Source organism: Temnothorax longispinosus, chromosome 9 (assembly GCF_030848805.1).
Source record: "Temnothorax longispinosus isolate EJ_2023e chromosome 9, Tlon_JGU_v1, whole genome shotgun sequence".
Taxonomy (NCBI): Eukaryota; Metazoa; Arthropoda; class Insecta; order Hymenoptera; family Formicidae; genus Temnothorax; species Temnothorax longispinosus.
Genome location: NC_092366.1, coordinates 5,486,297 through 5,509,173, shown reverse-complemented (window position 1 = coordinate 5,509,173; position 22,877 = coordinate 5,486,297). Strand labels below are relative to the sequence as shown.

The 22,877-nt window shown below is 38.8% G+C and overlaps 5 protein-coding genes across 8 annotated transcripts; 2 read left to right on the top strand and 3 right to left on the bottom strand.

Annotated features, from left to right (window-relative positions):
• Positions 1–380: 380 nt before the first annotated feature.
• Positions 381–3,293, bottom strand: Cpb (F-actin-capping protein subunit beta). Of its 2 annotated transcripts, none has more exons than XM_071789030.1 (4): positions 3,040–3,293; positions 2,435–2,646; positions 1,965–2,337; positions 381–1,830 (listed from the first exon to the last, which is right to left on the bottom strand). In XM_071789030.1, the coding sequence occupies exons 2-4, from the start codon at positions 2,632–2,634 to the stop codon at positions 1,597–1,599; spliced, it is 807 nt and encodes a 268-aa protein (XP_071645131.1). In that variant the 5' UTR covers positions 2,635–2,646; positions 3,040–3,293; the 3' UTR covers positions 381–1,596. The 2 variants fall into 2 exon arrangements, with proteins under 2 accessions (XP_071645131.1, XP_071645130.1); XM_071789029.1 differs by having other exon boundaries at positions 2,932–3,291.
• Positions 3,294–3,914: 621 nt separating this feature from the next.
• On the top strand, positions 3,915–10,486 carry Graf (GTPase regulator associated with FAK). 3 transcript variants are annotated; one of them, XM_071789007.1, is made up of 20 exons: positions 3,917–4,540; positions 4,847–5,004; positions 5,197–5,268; positions 5,424–5,525; positions 5,615–5,725; positions 5,855–5,959; positions 6,647–6,718; positions 6,952–7,018; positions 7,144–7,241; positions 7,331–7,425; positions 7,533–7,614; positions 7,705–7,810; positions 7,915–8,136; positions 8,381–8,486; positions 8,648–9,002; positions 9,078–9,297; positions 9,376–9,535; positions 9,636–9,692; positions 9,757–9,836; positions 9,903–10,486. In XM_071789007.1, exons 1-20 carry the CDS (start codon positions 4,381–4,383, stop codon positions 9,992–9,994), a joined length of 2,520 nt encoding a protein of 839 aa, XP_071645108.1. In that variant the 5' UTR covers positions 3,917–4,380; the 3' UTR covers positions 9,995–10,486. The 3 variants fall into 3 exon arrangements, with proteins under 3 accessions (XP_071645110.1, XP_071645108.1, XP_071645109.1); XM_071789008.1 differs by having other exon boundaries at positions 3,920–4,540; positions 9,078–9,291; XM_071789009.1 differs by lacking the exon at positions 6,647–6,718 and having other exon boundaries at positions 3,915–4,540.
• Nsmase (neutral sphingomyelinase) lies at positions 10,027–13,174 on the bottom strand. The gene is made up of 7 exons (XM_071789027.1): positions 12,916–13,174; positions 12,767–12,839; positions 12,495–12,668; positions 12,224–12,407; positions 11,748–12,074; positions 11,573–11,678; positions 10,027–11,464 (listed from the first exon to the last, which is right to left on the bottom strand). The coding sequence occupies exons 2-7, from the start codon at positions 12,808–12,810 to the stop codon at positions 11,118–11,120; spliced, it is 1,182 nt and encodes a 393-aa protein (XP_071645128.1). The 5' UTR covers positions 12,811–12,839; positions 12,916–13,174; the 3' UTR covers positions 10,027–11,117.
• Positions 13,175–13,431: 257 nt separating this feature from the next.
• On the top strand, positions 13,432–20,256 carry Sra-1 (Cytoplasmic FMR1-interacting protein Sra-1). The gene is made up of 19 exons (XM_071788999.1): positions 13,432–13,656; positions 13,788–14,047; positions 14,132–14,311; positions 14,556–14,737; positions 14,823–15,347; positions 15,431–15,635; positions 15,740–15,954; positions 16,051–16,181; positions 16,275–16,445; positions 16,524–16,606; positions 16,877–16,945; positions 17,130–17,203; positions 17,335–17,740; positions 17,825–18,024; positions 18,108–18,637; positions 18,739–18,833; positions 18,916–19,154; positions 19,243–19,390; positions 19,475–20,256. The coding sequence occupies exons 1-19, from the start codon at positions 13,605–13,607 to the stop codon at positions 19,685–19,687; spliced, it is 3,978 nt and encodes a 1,325-aa protein (XP_071645100.1). The 5' UTR covers positions 13,432–13,604; the 3' UTR covers positions 19,688–20,256.
• A 129-nt stretch (positions 20,257–20,385) lies between these two features.
• Positions 20,386–22,643, bottom strand: LOC139819558 (WD repeat-containing protein 55 homolog). Its single transcript, XM_071789001.1, has 8 exons — positions 22,465–22,643; positions 22,226–22,384; positions 21,908–22,115; positions 21,466–21,648; positions 21,311–21,384; positions 21,074–21,237; positions 20,784–21,001; positions 20,386–20,678 (listed from the first exon to the last, which is right to left on the bottom strand). Exons 1-8 carry the CDS (start codon positions 22,490–22,492, stop codon positions 20,420–20,422), a joined length of 1,293 nt encoding a protein of 430 aa, XP_071645102.1. The 5' UTR covers positions 22,493–22,643; the 3' UTR covers positions 20,386–20,419.
• Positions 22,644–22,877: the final 234 nt, after the last annotated feature.

Below are 22,877 nucleotides of genomic sequence, written 5' to 3'. Positions count from 1 at the left end.
GGATCATATAGAATATGCGAGATTCTCAATATGTACGATTGCGCAATCATTTATAAGGGTTCAAGGATTTATAGTACCAAGAGTCTTTGATATCCGTTACCTCTCGCGTACCAAGAATCGAGAGTTTCGAGAATGAGGATAAAAAGGATTTTAACACAGTTGTTGGTTTCAAGATTCGTGGTACTGGCGATTCTTTGAGATCCTGATAACTTGTCAGTCCAAGGATCTGTAGTATCAAAGATCCATGCGTACTAGAACACGCCGGAATAATGTATACGGGATTTGCGTAGGAAAAGCTCCGGTAATAAAGGATCTGCAGCTTTCTAGAGGATCTATGGTACCAGCAGATTTTTGTACTCGTGAAATTTAATACAAACGAATAAAGTTTAATTTGAAAACTTTTATTTGCGCATTATATATGGATTCATTATTAACAAATGCAAAATGCAACCGCTCCTTTTGGACATTTAATAAATCGTAAATAAATCGTTTTATACTGTCCCTCAGAGAGGATTAGCTATGTCTCAAACTTAATTGTAAATAGCGTAGACGGGTTATTTTTTAATATCCAAATGTTAGAATTTTGAGTTTGTCACTTCTTCGTATCTACATGATTACAATATAAATGAAAAGAATTTATCATTTATGTGCAGTTTTCGAAAGATTTCCATTTGCGAGGATAAATTCCTTACAATGCAACACGATACTTTTTTCTCTAACTTTACGTAAACCGTAAGGCTGGATTCGGGGAGCGCGCTATTAGCGCTATTTGCTTATTCTATCCTGTTGTTTTACACCTGATGAGCGATGAAGACAAAATGATTCAATAGCGCTAATAGCGCGCTCCCCGAACGCAGCCTAAATATTTTATATTGTTTTCAGCGCTAAATTACGCGCTTTTAAATTTAACCCTAAACAGTATAAGCGGAATATTAATACTTTTCAAACATTACAGAAATGTTATGAATTTTTTACCGTTTTGCAATTATCATTTATCAAACTTAATAAAAACCAAAAGAGAGAAATTGCTAAAGGTATTTTTTTTCGAGCTTTCACACAATAAGCGTTAATTATATTATTATAATTCACTCTCTTTTGCATTTTACATTGTTCTTTATCTAATTTACCGTTCTAAAACGCGTTGCACCTTTCCCGCATATTTACAATAAACTCTATTTCATTCTAAATTAAACAAAGTATTTCATACTGTTTAGGTTTAATCAACGCGTTCGTGATTGATTCGTATCTCTTTAGGGCAACAAAGTACAGTAATAAGTGTCATTTTCAATAATGTAGACAATGATTCAGAGGATTTTACGAGTTCTATAGATACGGTCTGACTTGGAAAAGGCCCAAGTCCCGGCATTTAAAATTCCCAAAGAGTCCAACAAGATTTCGAGACCTATCGGGAAAGAACTCGAAAAGCCGCCGCAAAAAATTCAGAACTCTCAAGAATCCGTAGACCCACGGATTCTAAAAAAGTATTGTATAAAGACGTCTATGAAAGTCGAAAGATCCCAAGCAAGATGAAAGGATCCAAAAATACCATGAAATCTATTCATAATCGTAATCGAAACTTTCCTGCTCTTCGCAAGATCAATTGTTGGCGTTTCGCCTCTGCAGCGCCGCTGCGAGATCTTGCCTGAGCGCGGCCTGTTGTCTTTGATCGGCCAAAGATTGCACCGACCGCAGCCCATTCACGATGTCCTTCGTTTTGCCGAAGTAGATCTCGTTCAACGTGTTTCGAATCTTGTTCTCCATGTCTTCCACCATTCTGCCGATGTTCGCGATATGAGGGGACGTTTCGCTGATCTGAGCGTCCTGTTCTACCTGCAATTGTAAGTGAAAAACACGCAATGTTTTTTTTTATCTGTCAAGATATAAGCTGAACTTGAAATCTAACCAAAATAGATAGCTCGAAATTTGATACAGTTCAATATCACGTGTTGTATCGAAAAACTTACCTGACGTGTCAAACTGCCACCTAAATTCATTGTACCGGAGCCATGCTTGTTCGTCTGCAGCCACAGCATAGCCGTCGATGTGAGTTTATAGTGAGCGGTGCGACCAGTCGATTTCTCCTGCACCTCGACCACGTGTATCGAGTCCCAACATCCTTTGATCTTCTTGGAACCATCGCCTGCCTTCTTGATAAGAATCACCGCTGCAAATCCGTGATCCAAGTCCCACAAGTACACCGACGAGACTCCACCTTCGAAATACAGCTCTCGATATTGATCAAAGGCATGGTTGGCATCTATCTCCAGTTTCCTCAGTCGCTCAGACGGCATCGAGCCATCCTCTAGCGGCGGATCATAAGTATTGCTCCAAGGAGACCTGTAAAATTCATCGCGTTTGCACGATAAACAAACTATCCTCATCTTCTCTGCCGTCGAACAACCCCAAGTAATTTTAAAAACCATTCTGATCGAACCTGTACGAATCTCCGTCTCTGTTGTAGTCGCACAACAGGTAGTCCTTGCCGGACTCCTTATCCTTGGCAATCTTTAACGGTTGGTCTACGGAGGACAATAGATCCTCGCATAGCGAAGGAACCAGGTCGATCAGGTCGCTGAGGTTTTTTTCAATTTGCTGCGGAGGCAGTCTCCGCATCAGGTCTAGTGCGCAATCCATTTGCTGTTCTGTCTAAGATACACACATGTAACAAAGAGATAGGAATACGGTGTACACAACTTAATGCATCTACAACAGTGCTAATCGTTCCCCCTATTTTTTTTTCTCTCTCTCTCTCTCTCTCTCTTTTAAAAACTACAATTCCGCGCACGAGTCGAAGAGGTCCGCGACGATAGAGAAAGGATAAGACTACTCTCGAATACACGGACAATTCCTGGAATCACATTTATTTACGGGCACACGCGTCAGAGACGTGACGACGAACGACGGACGAGACGTAAGGGCTGAATGTCTTACCATACTGTCGCAATTTAAATTGGTTATAGGCCGACGAACATCAAAATCTTATTGGCCGACGTCGACAATGAGGTAAACGTTAAAACGTATTTTTTTATTAGCCACTACCTCGCCAGGATTGTCTCAAAAATAAACGAGACGAGCATTGAAAGGGTGTGTCGTGGTCCGAGCAGCGATTGGTTTGTCGCGCTCGTCGCAGGTCGCTGGCTGTTGCCTCCGAAAGGAGCGAGGTTAACCGTTCGCGTCGCAGGCTAGCCAAACTGAAACTGAACGTCTTGTGCGGGTAGTGCGGGTTTTGAGCTTTGAGCTGGCCGCGGTCACGAGAACGGATTGGCCGATTGCGACGCGAGAGATTTCGGACGAATGCGAGAACATTTGTCCTCCAGATTTCTCTCTTCTCCCTCCCTCCACAAGAACGTTTACGATTTCATGGAATTCTTCATCGACCCAAAAAAAAACGATTTTTTCATTTTTAACGTAATTTGATTAAAAACTTGTATAATTTAACATGAAAAAGATGCATCGTTTATCGTAGGTTTTCAGATTTGCGATCGAGCTTACTTGCGTGTGAATAGACCTTTATACATTAACTTTTTTTTTCATAGAGAAGACCTGTTTCTTTCTTCTATAATTATAAATTGAGAACTTTCGTGATGAATACACCTAATTTTCTTCATCTTCCTTCTCTTCTTTTTTTTTTAATTCTAGAGAAATGCCGTTCACGTGAATGGACCTTCATACGTTAAGTTTCCACGTTTCTCACTCTTCTCTTCATATCTAATATTCTTTGTAAAGATTATTTTTTTCGTATTATTACAATCGCAAATTAAGAATTTTCACGGCAAGCGATTCTCTTCGAGATTTTCCTCTTTCTTCTTTTTTTTAACTCAAATGTACGTTTATGTGGACAGACCTTTATGCGTCTTCACATTTCGCTCCTCTCTCCGACGCGATTACAAAAATTTATTTTTTTTTTCACCGCAATCTTGACCCTCTATGACAAACACACGTATAATTTTCCTCGATCTTCTCCCGCTTCTTCTAATTCCTGAAATTGCGCTTTTCGTCCCGCGCACATATCGCAATTTATCAAATCCCTTCGGTCGAGGCTCCGAGCCTCCGAAACACGGGTGACGGGATATATATATCGGAGTGTACGTGTGTGTGTGCGCGCGTGCGTGTACATGCACAATCTGTATTAAACTGTAAAGTGTTTGGACACATTGCATCCCGATGATGGCGCGAGTCTGCGTGAATCCGCGCGATTAATCCGGCAGTAATGATAGTGATCGCGCGTCTTATCGCACGGTGATCGCGGGTGACGTCGCGGCCGAGACGAGAGACACGGGATCCCGCCCGGGCCCACCCTTATCGTCCACCACCGCCCACCTCGCGCATTCATGAACCCTTGAATTTTCGTAGACAGCAAGAGAAAAAAGCAGCACGAGAATGGGTGTTGGCCTCAAACCGCTCGAGTTCACGGATTGTTTGACCGACAGCCCGTACTTCCGCGAGAATCTTCACTATCACGAGCGCGAATTGGAGAAGACTAGTCAGCAGATTAAACGGCTCGTTAAGGAGGTCAAAGATTTATTGCTGGCCACCAGGAGTGAGTTCTTTAACGGCGCCTTCCCCTCCGCGCCTTTTTTTTTTTCCTACTCGGACCATGTCGGGAACATGTGATTGTTGTAACAGCTGTTGCACGTATATAATATTCTTGATGCGCCGATTATCGAGGCAGCGCCTATAGCGATATGTTCCTCCGCAACGAAGCGAATTTAGGGATAGCGATCTGCCCATTTTTAGTTTTTTTTTTCCACTGTCTTCCATTACAGATAGAAAGTATCTTTGTGCTAACATAATCTAGATTTTCCTTTGTTCGTTTAATTAGTTAATAACTTTGGTATGTTTCTAGACCTGTCGAGAGCTCAAAGAGCCTTTTCCAAAACGTTGCAAAACTTTAGTTTCGAATGCATCGGCGAGAGCCAAACCGAGGATGAGACTCACATATCTCAAAGTCTGAAAGAATTTGGCAAACTTATCGCATCCATAGAAGATGAGAGGGATCGCATGGTATGCAATATTTCCGAATGTGGATAGACTAGAATCTATACTAGTTTGTAGAATCTATTTGTTGCGCTTGTGGCTCTCTTCACGTATGAGTTTTTAATTCTAAAATGTTAATATAAGGAAAGATTAATGGCATCGTCTGAGAGACAGTGATGACATCATCATTAGATCTTAAAATAGCTTTCCTCCTTCTAGCTGGAACGTGCGTATGATCAGATTATACTGCCCTTGGAGAATTTTAGGAAGGAGCATATCGGTGGAGTTAAGGTAAAGCTATTTAATGATATTTTTATACCTATAATTTTTGTTTTCTTTTATTATTTATATATATATGTATATATGCATATATTTTTAAGTATATATAATTATATGTAAAATATTTCAGTTTTATTCGTCTCGTGATAATGATTCTTACATTTCAGGATGGTAAGAAGAAATTCGAGAAGCAGACGATCAAATTTTGTCAAAGTCAAGAGCGCTACTTGAATTTATCCACGAAAAAGCAGGACAATGTTTTGCAAGAGGTATATTTAATGATCCATGAGAAATTAAAACTGTATGTATTGTTAAATAGTTTTTATTAATAAATATTTGATTTTTTGCGTGTGCATAGGCCGATGCGACGTTGGAGATGGCTGAAAGACACTTCTCTCAAGCCAGCTTGGAATATGTGTTTTTACTGCAAGAAGTTCAGGAGCGGAAAAAGTTTGAATTTGTTGAAACGGTAATAGTTTGAACGACTATAATTATCTTTTTGTTGCGTGCACATAAGTTTTGCGTACTAAACACATGTGCGCATGTCGAATCGTAGCCATTGTAAAATCACAATTCAATGTGATATAAAATGTTTTAGCTGTTGGGATTTATGTTTGGATGGCTGACATTCTATCATCAAGGCCACGAAGTTGCGAAAGATTTTAAGCCTTATATGACAGAGCTTCAATTAAAGATTCAGAAGGTTGGTAATTAATTCCCATATTCGTGTTTCTAACTGCTTAAAAATATTGAGCGATATAAAAAGAAATATTTTATCTCTCTGGTCAGTATACTTCCAGCTAATTCGCATTATTGCGAGAGATATAACGTAGAATCATTATTTTAATGATTTAGTGCTATCGCTGTATGTTTGTATGCAAGAGAATCTTGTTGAAATATGCATCACTAACATGTAGATACATGTTTGCTCTATAGTATTTCTAATATCACTGACAATGAGAGTTCTTTGTTTCTAGCTTAAACTAGGCAAGGCCACACAGTTGCAAAATATAAGTTAACAATTTAGTGATTAATTTGGAAATTAATTTTGATAGATTTCAGAAAAACAAAAACATAGAATTCCGCAAGTAACGTGCGTATATGTGATTGCTAATAAAACAAGTTCAATTTTTATTTACATTGCATATTAAGGTAACAGTTAATAGCAGAAAAGTTATTGTTAAATATTCGATATAATTTCATTTTGGAATCATGGTATAAGGATGTTATGCTGGAAGAACCATGGCCGTGAGCCGTAGCTGTTGAGAAATCAAATCTGTATAACATTCGCGACTAAATTACCTTTTATAATATACAAATATAATAGGATTGATAACAGCATGGATAAGCTTACTAATTTTTATTTGTGTGTGTGCGTGTGTTTCACAAGACTAGAGAGAATTTCCTTGCTACCCGGGATAAAACTGAATCACTTATGAATAAAATGAAGGACATGAAAAAGGTATGTTATAGGTATATAGAAATTTTTGTATCTTTCTTTTTAATTAGTAAAAGTTAGATATGTTGAAACATGTTTCGTAGTTTCATAAATTCCATTCTATTTTGCGTAAAGTGCACGCGTTAAAAATTAAGCATATAAAATAGTTATTTATTAACAGTTGGGAATATTTATAAAAATATAAAGTATGCTTTCTACATTTACACATACACCCATAATCGTTTTTTTTTTCTTAGTCTGCGGTAGAAAGTGGTCTCAACAAATTGCACTCGCGCGAAGGATATCTCTTCCTAATGGAGAAAAGTAAGTCCGTGGTAGTAAAAAGATACTTTTTGGAAAAAACTATAATTGTTTAGATATTCAAATGCCTTTTATACGCTGTATTACGAATGTCGCTGGGTACGTCACAAAAAATATGGTATTTGCAGAAGCATTTGGTACAACATGGACAAAACAATATTGTACATATCAAAAGGATAGGAAAGAATTCACTATGATCCCTTACAATCAACTCACGGGAAAATTTGTAAGTAAAAGCAGAACATAATTATTAACACATATAACATGTACTTATTAAGAATCTTCGGAATAACTTGTCAATATTTTTTTTTATAGAGTAGTAAGGAAACCTTTACACTAGCGTCTTGCATACGACGAACATCGGATACTATCGAAAAAAGATTTTGCTTTGATATCACTGCCATTGATAGGTAAGTTGAATTCGACTTTATATCGTATTGTACTTACAATTACCTCGATTTATAGTATTTCTATAATCGAAAGATGATTAAAGAAGCTTCTCTATTGTTGTTTCCAGACCTAATGTAACATATACATTCCAAGCGCTTTCCGAAGAGGATAGGAAGTTATGGATGGATGCTATGGATGGGAAGGAGCCTGTAAGTACCTAGTGTATTTCAATGTTACTGTTAGCGTCACTTTTCTTGGCGCATTGAATTGCGTGTTGTAACCATCGGGGTACTTTTCAGACCTTCAGTCCGCGAATAGGTTCTTCCGCAAGACCTGAAGATTTGACGTTGGCTGAAAGCGGTTTTACGTTCGTGTCGAAATGTATCGCGGCGCTCGAAGATAGAGGTGATACAACTGTGATTTTTTTCACAAGTTAATCGAGCTTTCTGCTCATCTAAATATCGATTTTGTCAATTATCCTTCAATAATCGTCGATAATCAATCAACAGGTTTAGAAGAACAAGGTCTGTACAGAGTAGTCGGAGTTGCCTCTAAAGTAAGCAAACTCCTGACGATGGGTCTCGATAAGAGGAAAGTAGACAAGCTCAACCTCAGTGATCGTTTTGAGTGGGAGAGTAAAACTATTACCAGCGCGCTCAAAACTTACCTGAGAACATTGTCCGAGCCGTTAATGACTTTCCGATACTACAACAGCTTCATTACAGCTGCGAGTGCGTATAGGTATTCTTGATATCATATTGTTTTATTTTTACTATTGTATCTATTTTTGAAGATTAAAGAGATACCACGAGAGATTTGCTTTTCTCTCTTTCTCTTTCTGTCTTTCTAAAATAAATACTTGTGTTCGCTCTCCCTGTCATCATCATTTTTTTTTTCAACATTCTCTATAAGTAAAACTCAGTACAAAACTAAAATTTCATTGTGATATTATTTTTATATTATGGTATTTAACAGAACAGGAGATGAAGGAAATTCGGATAAACGATATACACAGCCTTGTTTATCGATTGCCTAAAGTCAATTTCAATATGGTGATCCTTCTTATTACCCATCTTAGCAAGTAAGAAATATTTACAATTATTATTCATGGGATTTGGTGCTTTACTGTATGTAAAGGTACTTCTAAGTTTTGCTTATTTATCTCGACTCAGATATTTAATCTCGAAAGTACTTTTTTTTCTGTCATATCACATTTTGTTCGAACTTGGATGAAATTTTCAGCGTTGCAAAGAAAAGTGATAAAAATCTGATGACCGTGGGGAACTTAGCGGTATGTTTCGGTCCGACTTTATTACGACCGGAAGAAGAAACGGTAGCTTCTATAATGGACATTAAATTTTACAATATTGTCGTGGAAATATTGATTGAGAATTGTGAAAGAATAGTAACTGGACCACCTCAAGATTCTTTGCGCGCAGTAGCGGCACAGTCTACGCTGCAAGCCACTGTTATCCCAAGTAAAGCGCAGTGCGTTAAAGTGGAGGAAGGTCCAACTTCCTCGGGTAATGGAACGGCGTTTTTAAGATACCCGCTACACACGGCGGTAACAGTTACACCCGCATCGTCGCACGCGCACGTGAGTTTTTTTAGCATCGTTCTTTTCTTTCATCGTTAATTTCGTATGTATATTTACATTTATCTTTGTACACAGCTCGTTACAAGAGCTTATTACGACGGCCAACCTTTGACTGTTAACAAGTCACCTACTATAGACGAAAGAAATAACGGGGATTACGAAGATCTCGACAGTACAATAAGTCATCGTATACCATCGTACTTGGATAGTCGCGGCGGTGTCACAAGCGGTGGTGCCAGTCGCATAAAATTGACTAACGCGAATCTCATGTATCATTCAGCCGACAAAGGTCTCGGTACATTTCCCCTCTTCATTATATTATTTTCCAATAATCCGTAGCATCGTTTTCTAAATGAAAATTTTATTATCTCAGTCCTGAGCGGTGGCAATACGAGCAGTTCGAGCGAGTCGATCGCGTCGGATCCTCATCCCTTTACAAGCGAGTTACCAATAAAGCACAAACGTGGCACTATGATATCCGTGCACTATCCCACGGCTTACCCTCAGCGAAGCAACTCGTCATCGATATGTCCGTAAGATATCCCAATTTTTCCGTTGACAAAAAGCTAAAACCTTTTTTTATTGTACATTCGATAAATGTTGTTTTCTTTATGATTTTATGCATAATTATAGCATCAACACTTCACCCAGTAGCGGGCGTTCGAGTCCTGGTCAAATTCCAGGAATCTGGTAAGTATTCTATATGTAAAATTTTAGGAAGATTGAGATTCTAAGCTTGTATGAATTTTCTCAGGAGAGTACGAACATTATACGCGTGTATGGCAGAAAATGATGGGGAATTATCATTTGAACCAAATCAAATTATCACGAACGGTAAGAGCGGCACGAGAGTATTGATTTTAATATGAAAGAAGTATGTAACAAAATATATTATTGCAGTTAAGGCCTCTTTGGAACCAGGTTGGCTAGAAGGTACATTAAATGGTAAAACAGGTTTAGTGCCGAAGAATTATGTGGAGCAGCTACCCTAAGTATCGCAAGGATAAAAAAAAACCAAAGAGCGTCTGAGAAAATGTAGACAATTTTATCACAGAACAAATTTACAAAAAATATTCTTTTAAATAACGGTCTTAATATCACCCAACGAAGCAAATTTATGAAAGCTATGGCTATACAATGCAGAAACGGCAGCGTATTGAGCTTTCAATTTTCTTTGGCTATACACTGCTTAGTCAATTATATATATTATATATTATGTAAACGTTATTTATTAGAAGCCATTTTATTCTATATGTATCTAAATTGTATATATAATCACTTACGAATGGTGTATATGTGCATAAGGACTACATAAGATTAATATTTCTCATGTATTTGACTACATTTATACTAAAAGACATTCCCACGCAACATATGTATATGGAGATTCCATGGAGCTGTAGGAAATTTTAAAGGCAATAACCATTCGTTTTATAGCATTGTATTATAGTTATAATAAAATATATAATGCCATATTGAGAAAATACTGAATATTTCACAAAAATATAACAAACCTATACCTAATGTTTATTATTTAACATTGTAGCAGAGTACGATATGGACATTAGAAATATAGAACACAATTTGTATAAAACGAGACGCTTGAAAGACTGGATTTGAAGAACTAAACTTCAGTTTCAACATTACGATCGAACCATAAATGCATGAATATGTGAATAGATATATTTTGATTCACAATGTTGATTCCTGTGGATAGATATGCATAGTTCGTATAATTGGTCGACCGGTGTAATATTGTTATGTCTATTTCTAGACGCATATCCAACACAGTTGCAACTCTTCGATAATAACGAACAATTAAAAAAAAACAGCCACTACGATTATTTGTACCTTGCTTTTTGAATGTTTAACTTAACTTATATCGACTCCGAGTCTTATTCAATAACAATAAGGTATAAATGCAAAACTTAAAATAAATTAAAACAAATGCCATCTTAAAATTTGATGTATATAATGTCATAAAACATGATCTAATTTATATTACAAAATATATTTTTTTTTATTTAACGAAACTTTTGTTTGAATTTAATTAATTAATTTTGCGTCAATTCCCAATTCTTCTTTGGAAGTCATTGTATTGTTGCACAAAGACGTTCAGTTTTGACGTGAATCATTACTCAATTGCGTCATGTAAATCTCTATGGCTGAACATCCGGCTTTTAATGCATTCTTCTCTACGCTATTCCATATTGAACTCATAAACAGAGTATAACATAATATTGCAGTTAGAAAAATGCACACTATATTCAAACCGATGTCTACAGCTAAAGACATGTTCATGCAATTTAGCCAGACAGACCAAATTAATGGAATAATCAGTATACAGGCTGATACCGCATACCAGAAACGTTGGCGATGTACATTTTTTAATCCGTTTTCGCAAATTTTCATTGCTTCTTTCAAGGAATCAGTAACATCTGGATCGTCCGGAACATGTTTATCTGCAAGCAAATGTATAAATCATTAATCGGAAAAGTAAATCGAAAGAATAAATAAATATGTATATGTACATGTGTAACACGTGCGGAAATTAAAAATGTATTACTTACCATTGGTAAATTTAAGTGTAGCCATTATAGCTTCATGGTCGGAATAACTAAAATTTTTATATGGTACACGATTTGGCAAGGGATGTTGAAAATTTGTCACTTCAACCTGGAAGTTATCATGATTCCGTGATTACATTACATCAATATTTTCATGCTCGTCGCGTTGATCCCTTACCTTCACAGTTTTCGAACCCAAATACATAATATGATCTATACGCTTTCCATCCGGGTTCGTTCGGGCGACTTTTGAGCTGGTGTAACTATTATTGGCACATTCGTTGGTCCCGATATGGCTCGCGCTATTAGGGCAAGTATCCGCTAAACCGGCAACACCTCGTATAATTTTGTACGCCAAGTCTGACGGCTCCGTGTTGAGATCGCCACCTAATACGATAGCATCCGCGCCGCCGCTCGTCATCCTCACAAATTGAGCAGTGTCAAACGCTTGTAGCACTCTGTGAGCCATATACTCGTCATTCTCTCGATTATATTCCGCGTGCAACTGTCGAGTAAGAATGATGAACGTTTTGTCATCCTTTAAAAGGCATCGCAAGCTGTTCGATTGTACATTACATTGCTCATATCACGTAGAAGAATGACGTTATGCGGATAATCGAGTAACAACGAAAAAAGTTAGCTGGATAGACGTACATGTGTGACATAAACATTGACATTCATGTTATGAATTTTTATTTTACACAGCCCAACTCCTTTGCCACCAAACCAGTCTCCATGATGCACCTTGTGAACGTAGCCATTTAAAGGCCACTTGTGAAACATAACGTCGTAAATGGGATATCGTGACAAGATACACACTCCAGACCCAAAGACTCCACTGGGCGAGAAACATAAAATGACAATTATTAGTGATTATTAACGATTTGAATTATCCGGATGTCTAGTCTAAAGTAATCCGTCGTACCTGTAAAAGTAATGTGAGTAGGGAAGCACCTCCTGCGCTTTTGTCTTTATCAGCTTGAAATCCTCAACGGACCAAACCTCTTGCAAGCAAACTATATCGTACTCCCTGCTGGCACATTTCTCCGCGATAGCGGTTATACGAGTGCACCTGTCTCTCGAAACATATGGTATGCCCCTGAGGTGTCAAAACATGCGTGAATCAAAAGCCACGATTTAGGCGTTTGTGTTTGTGAAATATAAATGAAAATTTCGTTAGGATGAGTATTTCCTCACCAGCAGTTCAGCGTCAGAACGTTCACCGATATCTCGTTCGCCATCCTTAGCTTCACTTAGCTTGCGTGTCGCCCTACAGGAGACATAAGAGTGATTAGATTAGTTATAAGATCGGATATATAGCTTGTTCCGACAATTCCATACCATACCTTTTAATTGCGAATAGCACGCAAATATCTGGGAGTGGAAAACAAAGAGGAATGTGGCAAAGAAAAACTCCGGACGACTGATTATCACATGTTTTCCTCGTGTCCGTGCGTTATCAACCAAATTATGTAGCGAGCTCTTATCGGTATATATGGAAGTGGATACGCGTGCATCCCTTATCAATGCGCGCCTCCTCGTTACGAACAGTGACAGATCGAGAAAGACATTTGTGCGGCGAACTGCACACGTGCACACTTCACACTTCACGGTTCACACACACAAGAAAGGGATAAAGGCGCGTTTGGATGAGAGCGTCGAAAGTGGAACTCAATTCGCGTCGCCGATTGGCCGATTAGAAAGAAAAATATCCGATTGGCCGGTCAAGTGGAAAAACTCCAGGCATCAAGAGCTGTGAGTGGCCACGTGGGCAATCGCAATGTCATAAACGGGACGCTCCCCAATCCGCTCCAGGGGACCCCACCCTCCGTCTTCCCGGTGTTTCCTCTTCTGACATCCTCCCCTGTTCCGCGTACATACGCACGCCTGTGTTATGCCACCAATTTTTGACGTTCGGGAAACGAGGACGGGAAACGGGAAGCGGCTCGCGGTGGCGACGGGATATCGGGGTCGTCGCGACAATTAGTTTCAACGCTGACGATGCTCCGTGGGAAACGCTCGTTCGCGTCTCGAGATGTCTATTAGTGGGTCCGGGACTGTTCCCGTCCGCGATCTCGCCGACGTTCGTGAGTCTGAACGGCGGATCTGACGAGATCCCGAAATTGTGTCGTGATGCGCGTGTGAAATACGCATAAATATTGTCCACGCACGTAGAGGTATACATATTCCTTGTTACGGAGCACACTTAACCTCTTAGATTTCGCCGGACCTTGTCTCACGGAGGACCAGCTGCGAGAGAGCGACGAGATGACTACCGACAAGGTTACTCTGGGCGACGCTCTGTCGAACGTCGACGTGCTGGACGAGTTCACGCTGCCGGACGAGCAGCCCTGCATAGAGGCCCAACCGTGCTCCGTGGTGTATCAGGCGAACTTTGACACCAATTTCGAGGACAGAAACGGCTTTGTGACGGGTATCGCTAAGTACATAGAAGAAGCGACCGTACACGCGAGTCTGGTAAGCCTAGCCATTGATCGCAAACCCCTCCCCCCGATGTGTGCGCAATTCAAATGAGATAATTTCTTGGTTTAAAAAATGTAGAACGAGTTGCTGGAAGAAGGACTGGAGCATGCGGTGATGCTGTATACCTGGAGATGCTGCTCGCGCGCGATTCCACAGCCGAAATCCAACGAGCAGCCAAACCGAGTGGAGATTTACGAGAAGACGGTGGAGGTGCTGGCACCTGAAGTGAACAAATTGCTGAATTTCATGTATTTTCAAGTGAGTTTAAATTGCTTTGTGTTGCGGTAACTTTGGCCAAACTATGATTAACTTCATTTATTAGTGAAACACAGGTACAATTTTTTTATTGTTTGAAATTGACATAAGAAAGAATTTAGGGACAACAAATTATACATTTAAAAATGTTGTTTCAAGCAATTTGACTGGTCGAATCAAATACAAGTTAAGTTAATCGGAGTTTGGCTTTCTCTACATGTCGCACATATGTGTATTCATGTTTCAGAGAAAAGCGATTGAACGCTTTTCAGCAGAAGTTAAGCGATTGTGTCATCATGAGAAAAGAAAGGATTTTGTATCCGAGGCATACTTGTTGACCCTGGGAAAATTCATCAACATGTTTGCGGTATTGGACGAATTGAAAAACATGAAATCCAGCGTAAAGAATGACTATTCCACATATAGAAGGTGAGCATGTACGGAGAATAAGATTTTCATTGAATATTTTCAGCTGTTCCTCTTATTCTTAAGTGTGTTTTGCTTAATCTTTTAGAGCTGCGCAGTTCCTGAAGGTGATGTCGGACTCTCAGACACTGCAAGAATCCCAGAATTTGTCAATGTTCTTGGCGACGCAAAATAAAATTCGCGACACGGTTAAAGAAAATCTCGAGAAGATCACGGGATATGAGGAATTACTAGCGGACGTGGTCAATATCTGTGTCCACATGTTTGAAACTAAGATGTATCTCACGCCTAATGAGAAGCACATGTTGGTGAAAGTGATGGGCTTCGGTTTATTCCTGATGGACAGCGAATTGTGTAACATCAATAAGCTCGACCAAAAGAAAAAATTGAAGTTGGACAGAATCGATAGAATCTTTAAGAACCTGGAGGTAGTGCCATTGTTCGGAGACATGCAAATTGCACCGTTCAATTATATCAAACGCTCGAAGCACTTTGACGCGTCAAAGTGGCCACTGTCTGCGTCGTCAAATAGCATGAGTCCGCAAGCCGATCTTATGGTGCACCTTCCTCAGATCAGAGAAGATCACGTGAAGTATATCAGTGAATTGGCAAGGTACCATTAATATCTTATTCGTATCTCTTTCGTTCTTAACTTGGTGCCTGTTTGACAATGCAACGTGTTTGACAATTGTACAGATATAGCAACGAAGTGACTACGACGTACAAGGAATGCCGAAGCGACACGGAAAATCGAGACACCGCGGAACTGGCATTACGCGGGTTACAATTACTCTCGCAATGGACCAGTGTTGTGACAGAGCTGTACAGTTGGAAGCTACTGCATCCCACTGACCATCACATGAACAAAGAATGTCCGCAAGAGGCTGAAGAATACGAAAGGGTATGATTATTACTCTATTAACATCCCTCAGCATTTTACATTATTATTACGTTTATTAATTTAGAAAAATATTTATTTTTATTAACACTACTTTTCTTACATAGGCTACGCGCTATAACTACACTGACGAGGAGAAGTTTGCTCTTATAGAAGTTATAGCGATGATTAAAGGATTGCAGGTATTGATGGCACGTATGGAGACAGTTTTTATTGACGCGATACGTAGGAATATATATGCTGAGCTGCAAGACTTTGTGCAACTTGCATTGCGTGAACCTTTAAGGAAAACGATCAAAAATAAAAAGGATTTGATTCGAAGGTTAGAACATAAACTATATTAACTATAAATTGTTAAAATAGCTTTAAAATGAAAAGAGTGGTCTTCTACATTATTTCTTTTTTTGTTTTCTTTTAGTATAATTGTTTCCGTTAGAGAAACTTGTGCGGATTGGCATTTCGGAGTGGAACCACTCGGAGATCCCGCCTTGAAAGGCAAAAAAGATCCAGATAATGGATTCGGCATTAAAGTCCCGCGAAGAAATGTTGGTCAGTCTTCCATTAATACGCCGCATACCATATTTATTTCTTACTTATGTGTTGCTATCGACTTTGAAAACTGATTACGATGAAACTAAATAGGTCCGTCTTCCACGCAATTGTATATGGTGCGAACCATGTTAGAATCATTAATAGCCGACAAAAGCGGTGGGAAACGTACTCTAAGGAAAGACATCGACGGCCAATATCTCGTTCAAATTGATCAGTTCCATAAAACTAGTTTTTACTGGAGTTATCTTCTGAATTTCAGTGGTAAGTAAATGGCTGTTATTTCCACAATTATTTTTCTGCTTTCTCTTAACAATTTTCTCTTTCTCTTTCCTTTTGTAGAATCTCTACAGAATTGTTGCGACTTGTCGCAGCTATGGTACAGAGAATTTTATCTGGAAATGACAATGGGTAGGAAAATACAGGTAAAGAACGTTATTTTTTTAACTTGACTCTCAGCGTAATTTTAATATCTCCGCATCGTATAATTTGCCGATTAGAAAAAGAAATCAATAGCTGCGTACGGACGATCATATTCATCTGATTTGAATGTGCAGAGACCGTATTTAGCATTCACCGATTAATGAGCATAAATTTTGCGACTTGTTTTAACACCTTTTTGCATTTGCTTGCATACCGAAGCTACTATTATGAAAATAGCCTGTAAAATAGTCTGTAATTTATTTCATGACTAGAAATGCCAAGTACGTCACCAGCATAACGAGGAGTGCAGCGACTTAATCACCATGGAGAAACGCATTCAGGTATTTCTCGTTCGCTGCGCGTACAATAGATAACCGATGCCACGTTCGAAACAATGCCGGAAATTACAATTCAAAGCTCAGTTTTCTCAGGCATTATTTCACCTATCGTTGCAAAAGATGCCATACATAGAAATACGATTCGTCATATTTTATATCCAAACGTTTAATCGGTAAACTGTTTCAGTTTCCCATTGAAATGTCTATGCCGTGGATATTGACCGATCACATATTGAGAAGCAAGGAACCATCGATGATGGAGTAAGTTCCTATATGAGTTGTCAAGAATACAATAGCGCTCCTTAAATTATGAATTAGAATGCAACACGTACATTTGTGTAGCACGTAGTAGTTATTCCGACGATATATCATTTCTATTATTAATTTTGCAGGTACGTTTTGTATCCTCTGGATTTATATAATGATAGCGCCTTGTACGCACTGACGATATTCCGTAAACAATTTCTATACGACGAAGTGGAAGCCGAAGTAAATCTATGCTTCGATCAATTCGTTTACAAACTTAGCGAACAGATTTTCGCGCATTACAAGCAGCTGGCGGCTAGTATCTTGTTGGACAAACGATTCAGAGTAGAATGTGTAGCTCTCGGGGCGTATTTACTTCCATATCCCCGTGCTAACAGATACGAAACGTTGCTGAAACAGAGGCACGTTCAGCTATTGGGAAGAAGTATTGACTTGAACAAACTTATAACGCAACGTATCAACGCGGACATGCAAAAATCATTGGATTTGGCCATTAGCAAATTCGAATCCGGCGATATAACTGGAGTCGTGGTAAGCCTCGCATGCGTGCGACCAGTCTATAATCGTTGCGCTGCAAGTGTTTCCTGCAATTAATCGATACTTGATATCCCGCAGGAGCTAGACGGTTTGTTGCAAGTCAATCGCCTTACTCACAAGCTTTTAAGTAAGTGGCTCGCGTTGGACGAGTACGATGCCATGTTCAGAGAGGCGAATCACAATGTTCTAGCCCCATACGGAAGAATCACCCTTCATGTATTCTGGGAATTGAATTACGACTTTTTACCGAATTATTGTTACAACGCCGCCACAAACAGGTATACTTGTGTTACGTTTATACGCTTATTGTTAGCGTATCTGTTCTATCGATTTAATGTTATTAACATGTATTATTTTACAGATTTGTCAAGTGTCGCGGCCTACAATTCGTACAACCCGTTCATAGAGATAAACCGCCGCAAATGTCGCATCATTATCTCTGGGGTAGTAAGCAGTTGAATCTGGCTTACAGCACTCAATATGGACAGTATACGGGATTCGTCGGTCCGCATCATTTTCGTACTATATGTAAGCTTCTTGGATATCAGGGGATAGCTGTGGTTATGGAAGAACTTTTGAAAATTGTTAAGACCTTGATCCAAGGAAGCCTGCATCAATTTACGAAGACCTTGATGGAAGCTATGCCTAAAGTCTGCAAGCTTCCACGATATGATTACGGATCCCCTGGAGTTTTGGGCTATTATCATGCCCAGTTAAACGACATTGTGCAATATCCGGACGCTAAGACTGAATTGTTTCATAATTTCCGCGAGTTCGGCAATACGATTCTATTTTGTCTTTTAATGGAACAAGCTCTGTCACAAGAGGAAGTGTGCGATTTGCTACATGCAGCGCCGTTTCAGAATATTTTGCCCAGACCCTACTGCAAAGGTGAGAAGCAGTTACTTGGCATGTATAAACTAATTCGAGTGGAAATAAGGAACAGTTGTATGGGAAATTAGACGCTTATTATTTACGTATGCAATTTTCAGAGGGAGAGAAACCTGAGACCAAACAGAAACGATTAGAGGCGAAGTATGCGGCTTTACAAATTGTTCCCAACGTAGATAAATTAGGTACCGCTAAGGTAAGCAACATGCAATGTATCTCCCAAGCATACACTGTATTCTTCTTTTTTAATTTAATCTATGCGCGATTTGTCTTTTCAGCAAGCCATGATTGCCAGGGAAGGAGATTTGTTGACGCGCGAGCGACTGTGCTGCGGCTTATCGATATTCGAAGTTGTGCTTAGCAGATTACGAAGTTTCTTAGACGACCCTATCTGGGTCGGGCCACCGCCGGTAAATGGTGTAATGAATGTGGACGAATGCACGGAATTCCATAGACTTTGGAGCGCGCTTCAATTTGTATACTGTATTCCCGTTGGTGAAACTGAATTTACTGTTGAGTTAGTATAACAATTAATGTAACGTAATATACGCTTCTTTGTGTATCAACATTGTAACAATGTGATTGCGGTTGCTTCTCTCTTGTAGAGAATTGTTCGGCGAAGGTTTGCACTGGGCGGGATGCGCCATGGTCGTCCTTTTGGGCCAACAACGTAGGTTTGAGGCACTTGATTTTTGCTACCACATTCTTCGAGTACAACGTGTGGATGGGAAAGACGAGAACGTTAAAGGAATAGTAAGTATACGATCTATATGCATGACTGATGATCTGCTCACTTTACATTCTAGCTAACAATATGTATGTTACTTGTCTTTAAAGCATTTGAAGAGGATGGTGGATCGGATAAGGCGATTTCAAGTATTAAACTCGCAGATATTTGCCGTGTTGAATAAATATTTGAAAAGCGGAGACAGCGATGCGGCAAGCGTGGAACACGTGCGCTGTTTTCAGCCTCCGTTACACCCTTCACTGGCACACGCGCAACAACATTATCACGCACCTGAATATTTACGCCAGATAAATCATCAATAAGCGGTAACGATGAAACAGTTGTATTTTGTCTCCTAATTGCGTTATAATGCAATTTGAATAGGACTCAAAAGAGAACGAAATCATTCCTTATTGTTCACGGAGGGATATTCCTAGCTAAAATTTTCATATTTTATATTACCTATATCAGAATATCATTTATATTCCATCTATTTAATTCAATTGCTATAAATGTTTACCAGAGCACATTTTTTATGACTGAGATAAGATTTATAGAATTACAAAAGACGAATTTGAGAGTTTCATCTACTCCTAAAGCACGCCATGATTTTAATTAATCTATTTAATGATATATGATACGTATATCTAGATGGACTATATAATATTGCTTTGACAATTTATAAAAGAACTGATAACGTATGATAATATCCTAGATATAAATATAGCTATCCACCAATGTAGTAGAATATGTATGGACTTATATTTTGTAAGATATTTTCCAAGTTTAATCAAAACAAAGTATTATACATGAATATTATATTCACATATAAGTTTGTGTAGTGCGCATGTATCGATAACTATGTATAAAATGCACATGATTCGTAATATTACTCGTTCATCCGTTTATTCCGATATGCTAAACGATGTCAAATGAGTTCAAAACTAAATGCCATTATTTTAGAACGATATGTAAGAACTATTATATCTATAGTGTATATCTTTCGATTAAACAGTACAAATTGACAAAGTTATGTAACTTTATTATCGTTGAAATTACAATTCTGAAAAGAAATCGGATCGATTATTAACTTGACTGCTAGGAAGATTGTGCTCGAGCCATTTTCGCTTTCCACCTTTTTTCGGTTCGGCGACGTTCAAGGTCTCGAAATACTGCACATTCCAGAATTTGATATCATTATCGTGCGAAGAGGATGCTATTAAAGTCCCGTCGTTGCTGATATCGAGTGTCTCGACGGAAAAGTTGTGTTGCCCAACTATGCCGAGTTGGCGATGAGGAAACAGACTAGTTGCCCTGTTCATTATATAGACGTGATATTACATGAATATCGTACAAAGTACAAATGATACAATCTTTGCATATCATAAAATGTCGCATAATTCTCTCTTTATCGCTTACCTAACTATTCCATCCTCCTCACCAGTTATCACTACATTTTCCGTAACGGGAATCATACAATTTATCGCCTTCTTTGTGGCACTTGGAAATTCGTCCGAATGTAGTCCAAATTCTCCCCAATTGTACACGTACATTTTCCCTTTATTACTAGCCGATAATACTTTGCTTTCATATTTAAATAAGCCAAGGCAGGTCAGCTCGTCATCGTGTTCCTCGGACTACGCAATGCATGTATAAGATCGACTTGGTATACTGCATATGTTTATTAGATCATAAGTGTTTTACAATACCTGTACGTGCAGCTTTCTTTCCGGTATATTTATAGTTGTCAGACCAGCACCACTGGCGCAAACTAAGTACTTGGCATCTTTATTAGTTATCATTGCACTGATGTAGTCTTCTACCTCCTTTATAGAAAATACCGGCTCGCTTTCCTTTCGCCTGAGGTCCCAGACTTAAAACATTTTTCTTTATGTATAAAATTGATTTAGTTCATTAAATATAAAAGAGATATTAATTAGCATTACGTTTTACTACACCATCATCGTCGCCTGTAACAAACACATGCTCGTTGATTATCGTCATTGTGTATACAGGTTGCCTGAGATACAATTAAATCATAAAAAACGTATTAGTATCGTCAACGTATTAATGATATCACACATGAATACATTATACATACTCGTGGGCTCCTTCGTACAACCTAACTAATTTTTCTGTTTCCACATCGGTAATCGCTATACACAGATCTTTCCCAGTCGAAAATAATGACCGTCCATCCGCACTGAACTCAATGTCACGGCAAGCTTTAAGATGCAATTCCATGGTAGATGCAAGATTTGTCTCCTCATTGTTGTATTTATACCTAATGTAAAAAAATGCATATGTTTTATTGGAACTAAGGGTGACTTAAACCAAACTCCGATTAAGCCATTTGTACCATTTTATTAACATGAATAATTATTGTTTTACTGTTTAATTTTTAAAATATGGAAAGAAAGATTAAAGATTAAATAAAAAATATCACATTATATAGAATTCAAAACAATTCTATTGATTGTATATTATCATCTGTTAAGTAAATGATTAAAATCGCTCTAAAATATACATTATCACAAGCTTACATGAAAACATCCCCTGTGATACTGGCTACAGCTATGGTATCCACTTTAGGATGAAAACATATGTCTGTTATCATATCTTCTAACGTAATAGAAGGTGGATGATTCCTGTGCAACTTCTTCGCATCCAATATAGCTTTGACAACTTCATCCGTATCCGAATTAACGTCTTCCTCATCGTTGTCTTCGTTTTGCTGAGACGATGGCTCACCTGGAAAAATTTGGAAAACAGTTTCCTTAGGATGGATAAACTTTCATTAGATCACTTCAACTTTATTTTACAAAAATTTACACATGAATTGAAAAGAATAAGAAGAATACCTGCCGAAGAGGACGCCGAGGCTTTCGACTTCTTGACAGGAACTCCATCGTCGCTATCCGACGCAGACTCGTTTGTCGAACTCTCGTCATCGTCGCTTGTATCCTGGTCCATGCTCACGTCACTGTCATCAATGTCATCATCGTCGGATAACAAATTATCTGCGAATCAATTATATTCACTTGAATGTTACGAAAGACAAACGTTACAAATCTTGTGACATGTGTAACGCGTTACAAACCCATCGATTTGCCCATTTTCCAGTGCATCCTTGGGAAAAAAAGGAATACTTCGCGCTTCGTTGAAACTTTCTTCAGATAATCGAGATATGAGTACAACCAATAACTTAATTATCGCAACGCTGAACAACAGTCTGTGCCACGTGCCACGCGGTACCGCGCGATTGAGGTTATGTTCTATCTACAAGTGGAAAGAAAAACATGACGGTACACCGCGTACGCCGCTTATCGCTCACTCCTTTCCCGACTTTGTTGATCGTCGACGTGGAGAAACAATTCCGAGAATAATGCGATCGACCTGACGAAGCGCGAGACGGACACGACGCGGTCGTAAATTCCGTAGGGTATCGCGATTGGCGAGCGGCTGTACTCTAACCTCGAAAGCGCGAGGTAAACACGCTCGGCGAGGATATCG

Excerpts from the sequence above, each read along its gene's own strand:
- Sra-1 (XM_071788999.1), top strand. The coding sequence starts at position 13,605 with ATGTCTATTAGTGGGTCCGGGACTGTTCCCGTCCGCGATCTCGCCGAC. Across the intron at positions 15,955-16,050 it reads AAAAAGGATTTGATTCGAAG|TATAATTGTTTCCGTTAGAG; the intron begins GTTAGAACATAA and ends GTTTTCTTTTAG. Across the intron at positions 17,741-17,824 it reads GCGATATAACTGGAGTCGTG|GAGCTAGACGGTTTGTTGCA; the intron begins GTAAGCCTCGCA and ends GATATCCCGCAG.
- LOC139819558 (XM_071789001.1), bottom strand. The coding sequence starts at position 22,492 with ATGCACTGGAAAATGGGCAAATCGATGG. Across the intron at positions 22,116-22,225 it reads CTCGGCGTCCTCTTCGGCAG|GTGAGCCATCGTCTCAGCAA; the intron begins GTATTCTTCTTA and ends AAATTTTTCCAG. Across the intron at positions 21,385-21,465 it reads TTGTACGAAGGAGCCCACGA|GCAACCTGTATACACAATGA; the intron begins GTATGTATAATG and ends ATTGTATCTCAG.
- Cpb (XM_071789029.1), bottom strand. Across the intron at positions 2,338-2,434 it reads AGAGACGGAGATTCGTACAG|GTCTCCTTGGAGCAATACTT; the intron begins GTTCGATCAGAA and ends TGAATTTTACAG. Across the intron at positions 1,831-1,964 it reads GTGGCAGTTTGACACGTCAG|GTAGAACAGGACGCTCAGAT; the intron begins GTAAGTTTTTCG and ends TTACAATTGCAG.
- Nsmase (XM_071789027.1), bottom strand. The coding sequence starts at position 12,810 with ATGGCGAACGAGATATCGGTGAACGTTCTGACGCTGAACTGCTG. Across the intron at positions 12,669-12,766 it reads GTTCTGACGCTGAACTGCTG|GGGCATACCATATGTTTCGA; the intron begins GTGAGGAAATAC and ends TTGACACCTCAG. Across the intron at positions 12,075-12,223 it reads TCAATGTTTATGTCACACAT|TTGCACGCGGAATATAATCG; the intron begins GTACGTCTATCC and ends CTTACTCGACAG.
- Graf (XM_071789007.1), top strand. The coding sequence starts at position 4,381 with ATGGGTGTTGGCCTCAAACCGCTCGAGTTCACGGATTGTTTGACCGAC. Across the intron at positions 5,960-6,646 it reads TTCAATTAAAGATTCAGAAG|ACTAGAGAGAATTTCCTTGC; the intron begins GTTGGTAATTAA and ends GTGTTTCACAAG. Across the intron at positions 9,298-9,375 it reads TTCAGCCGACAAAGGTCTCG|TCCTGAGCGGTGGCAATACG; the intron begins GTACATTTCCCC and ends TTATTATCTCAG.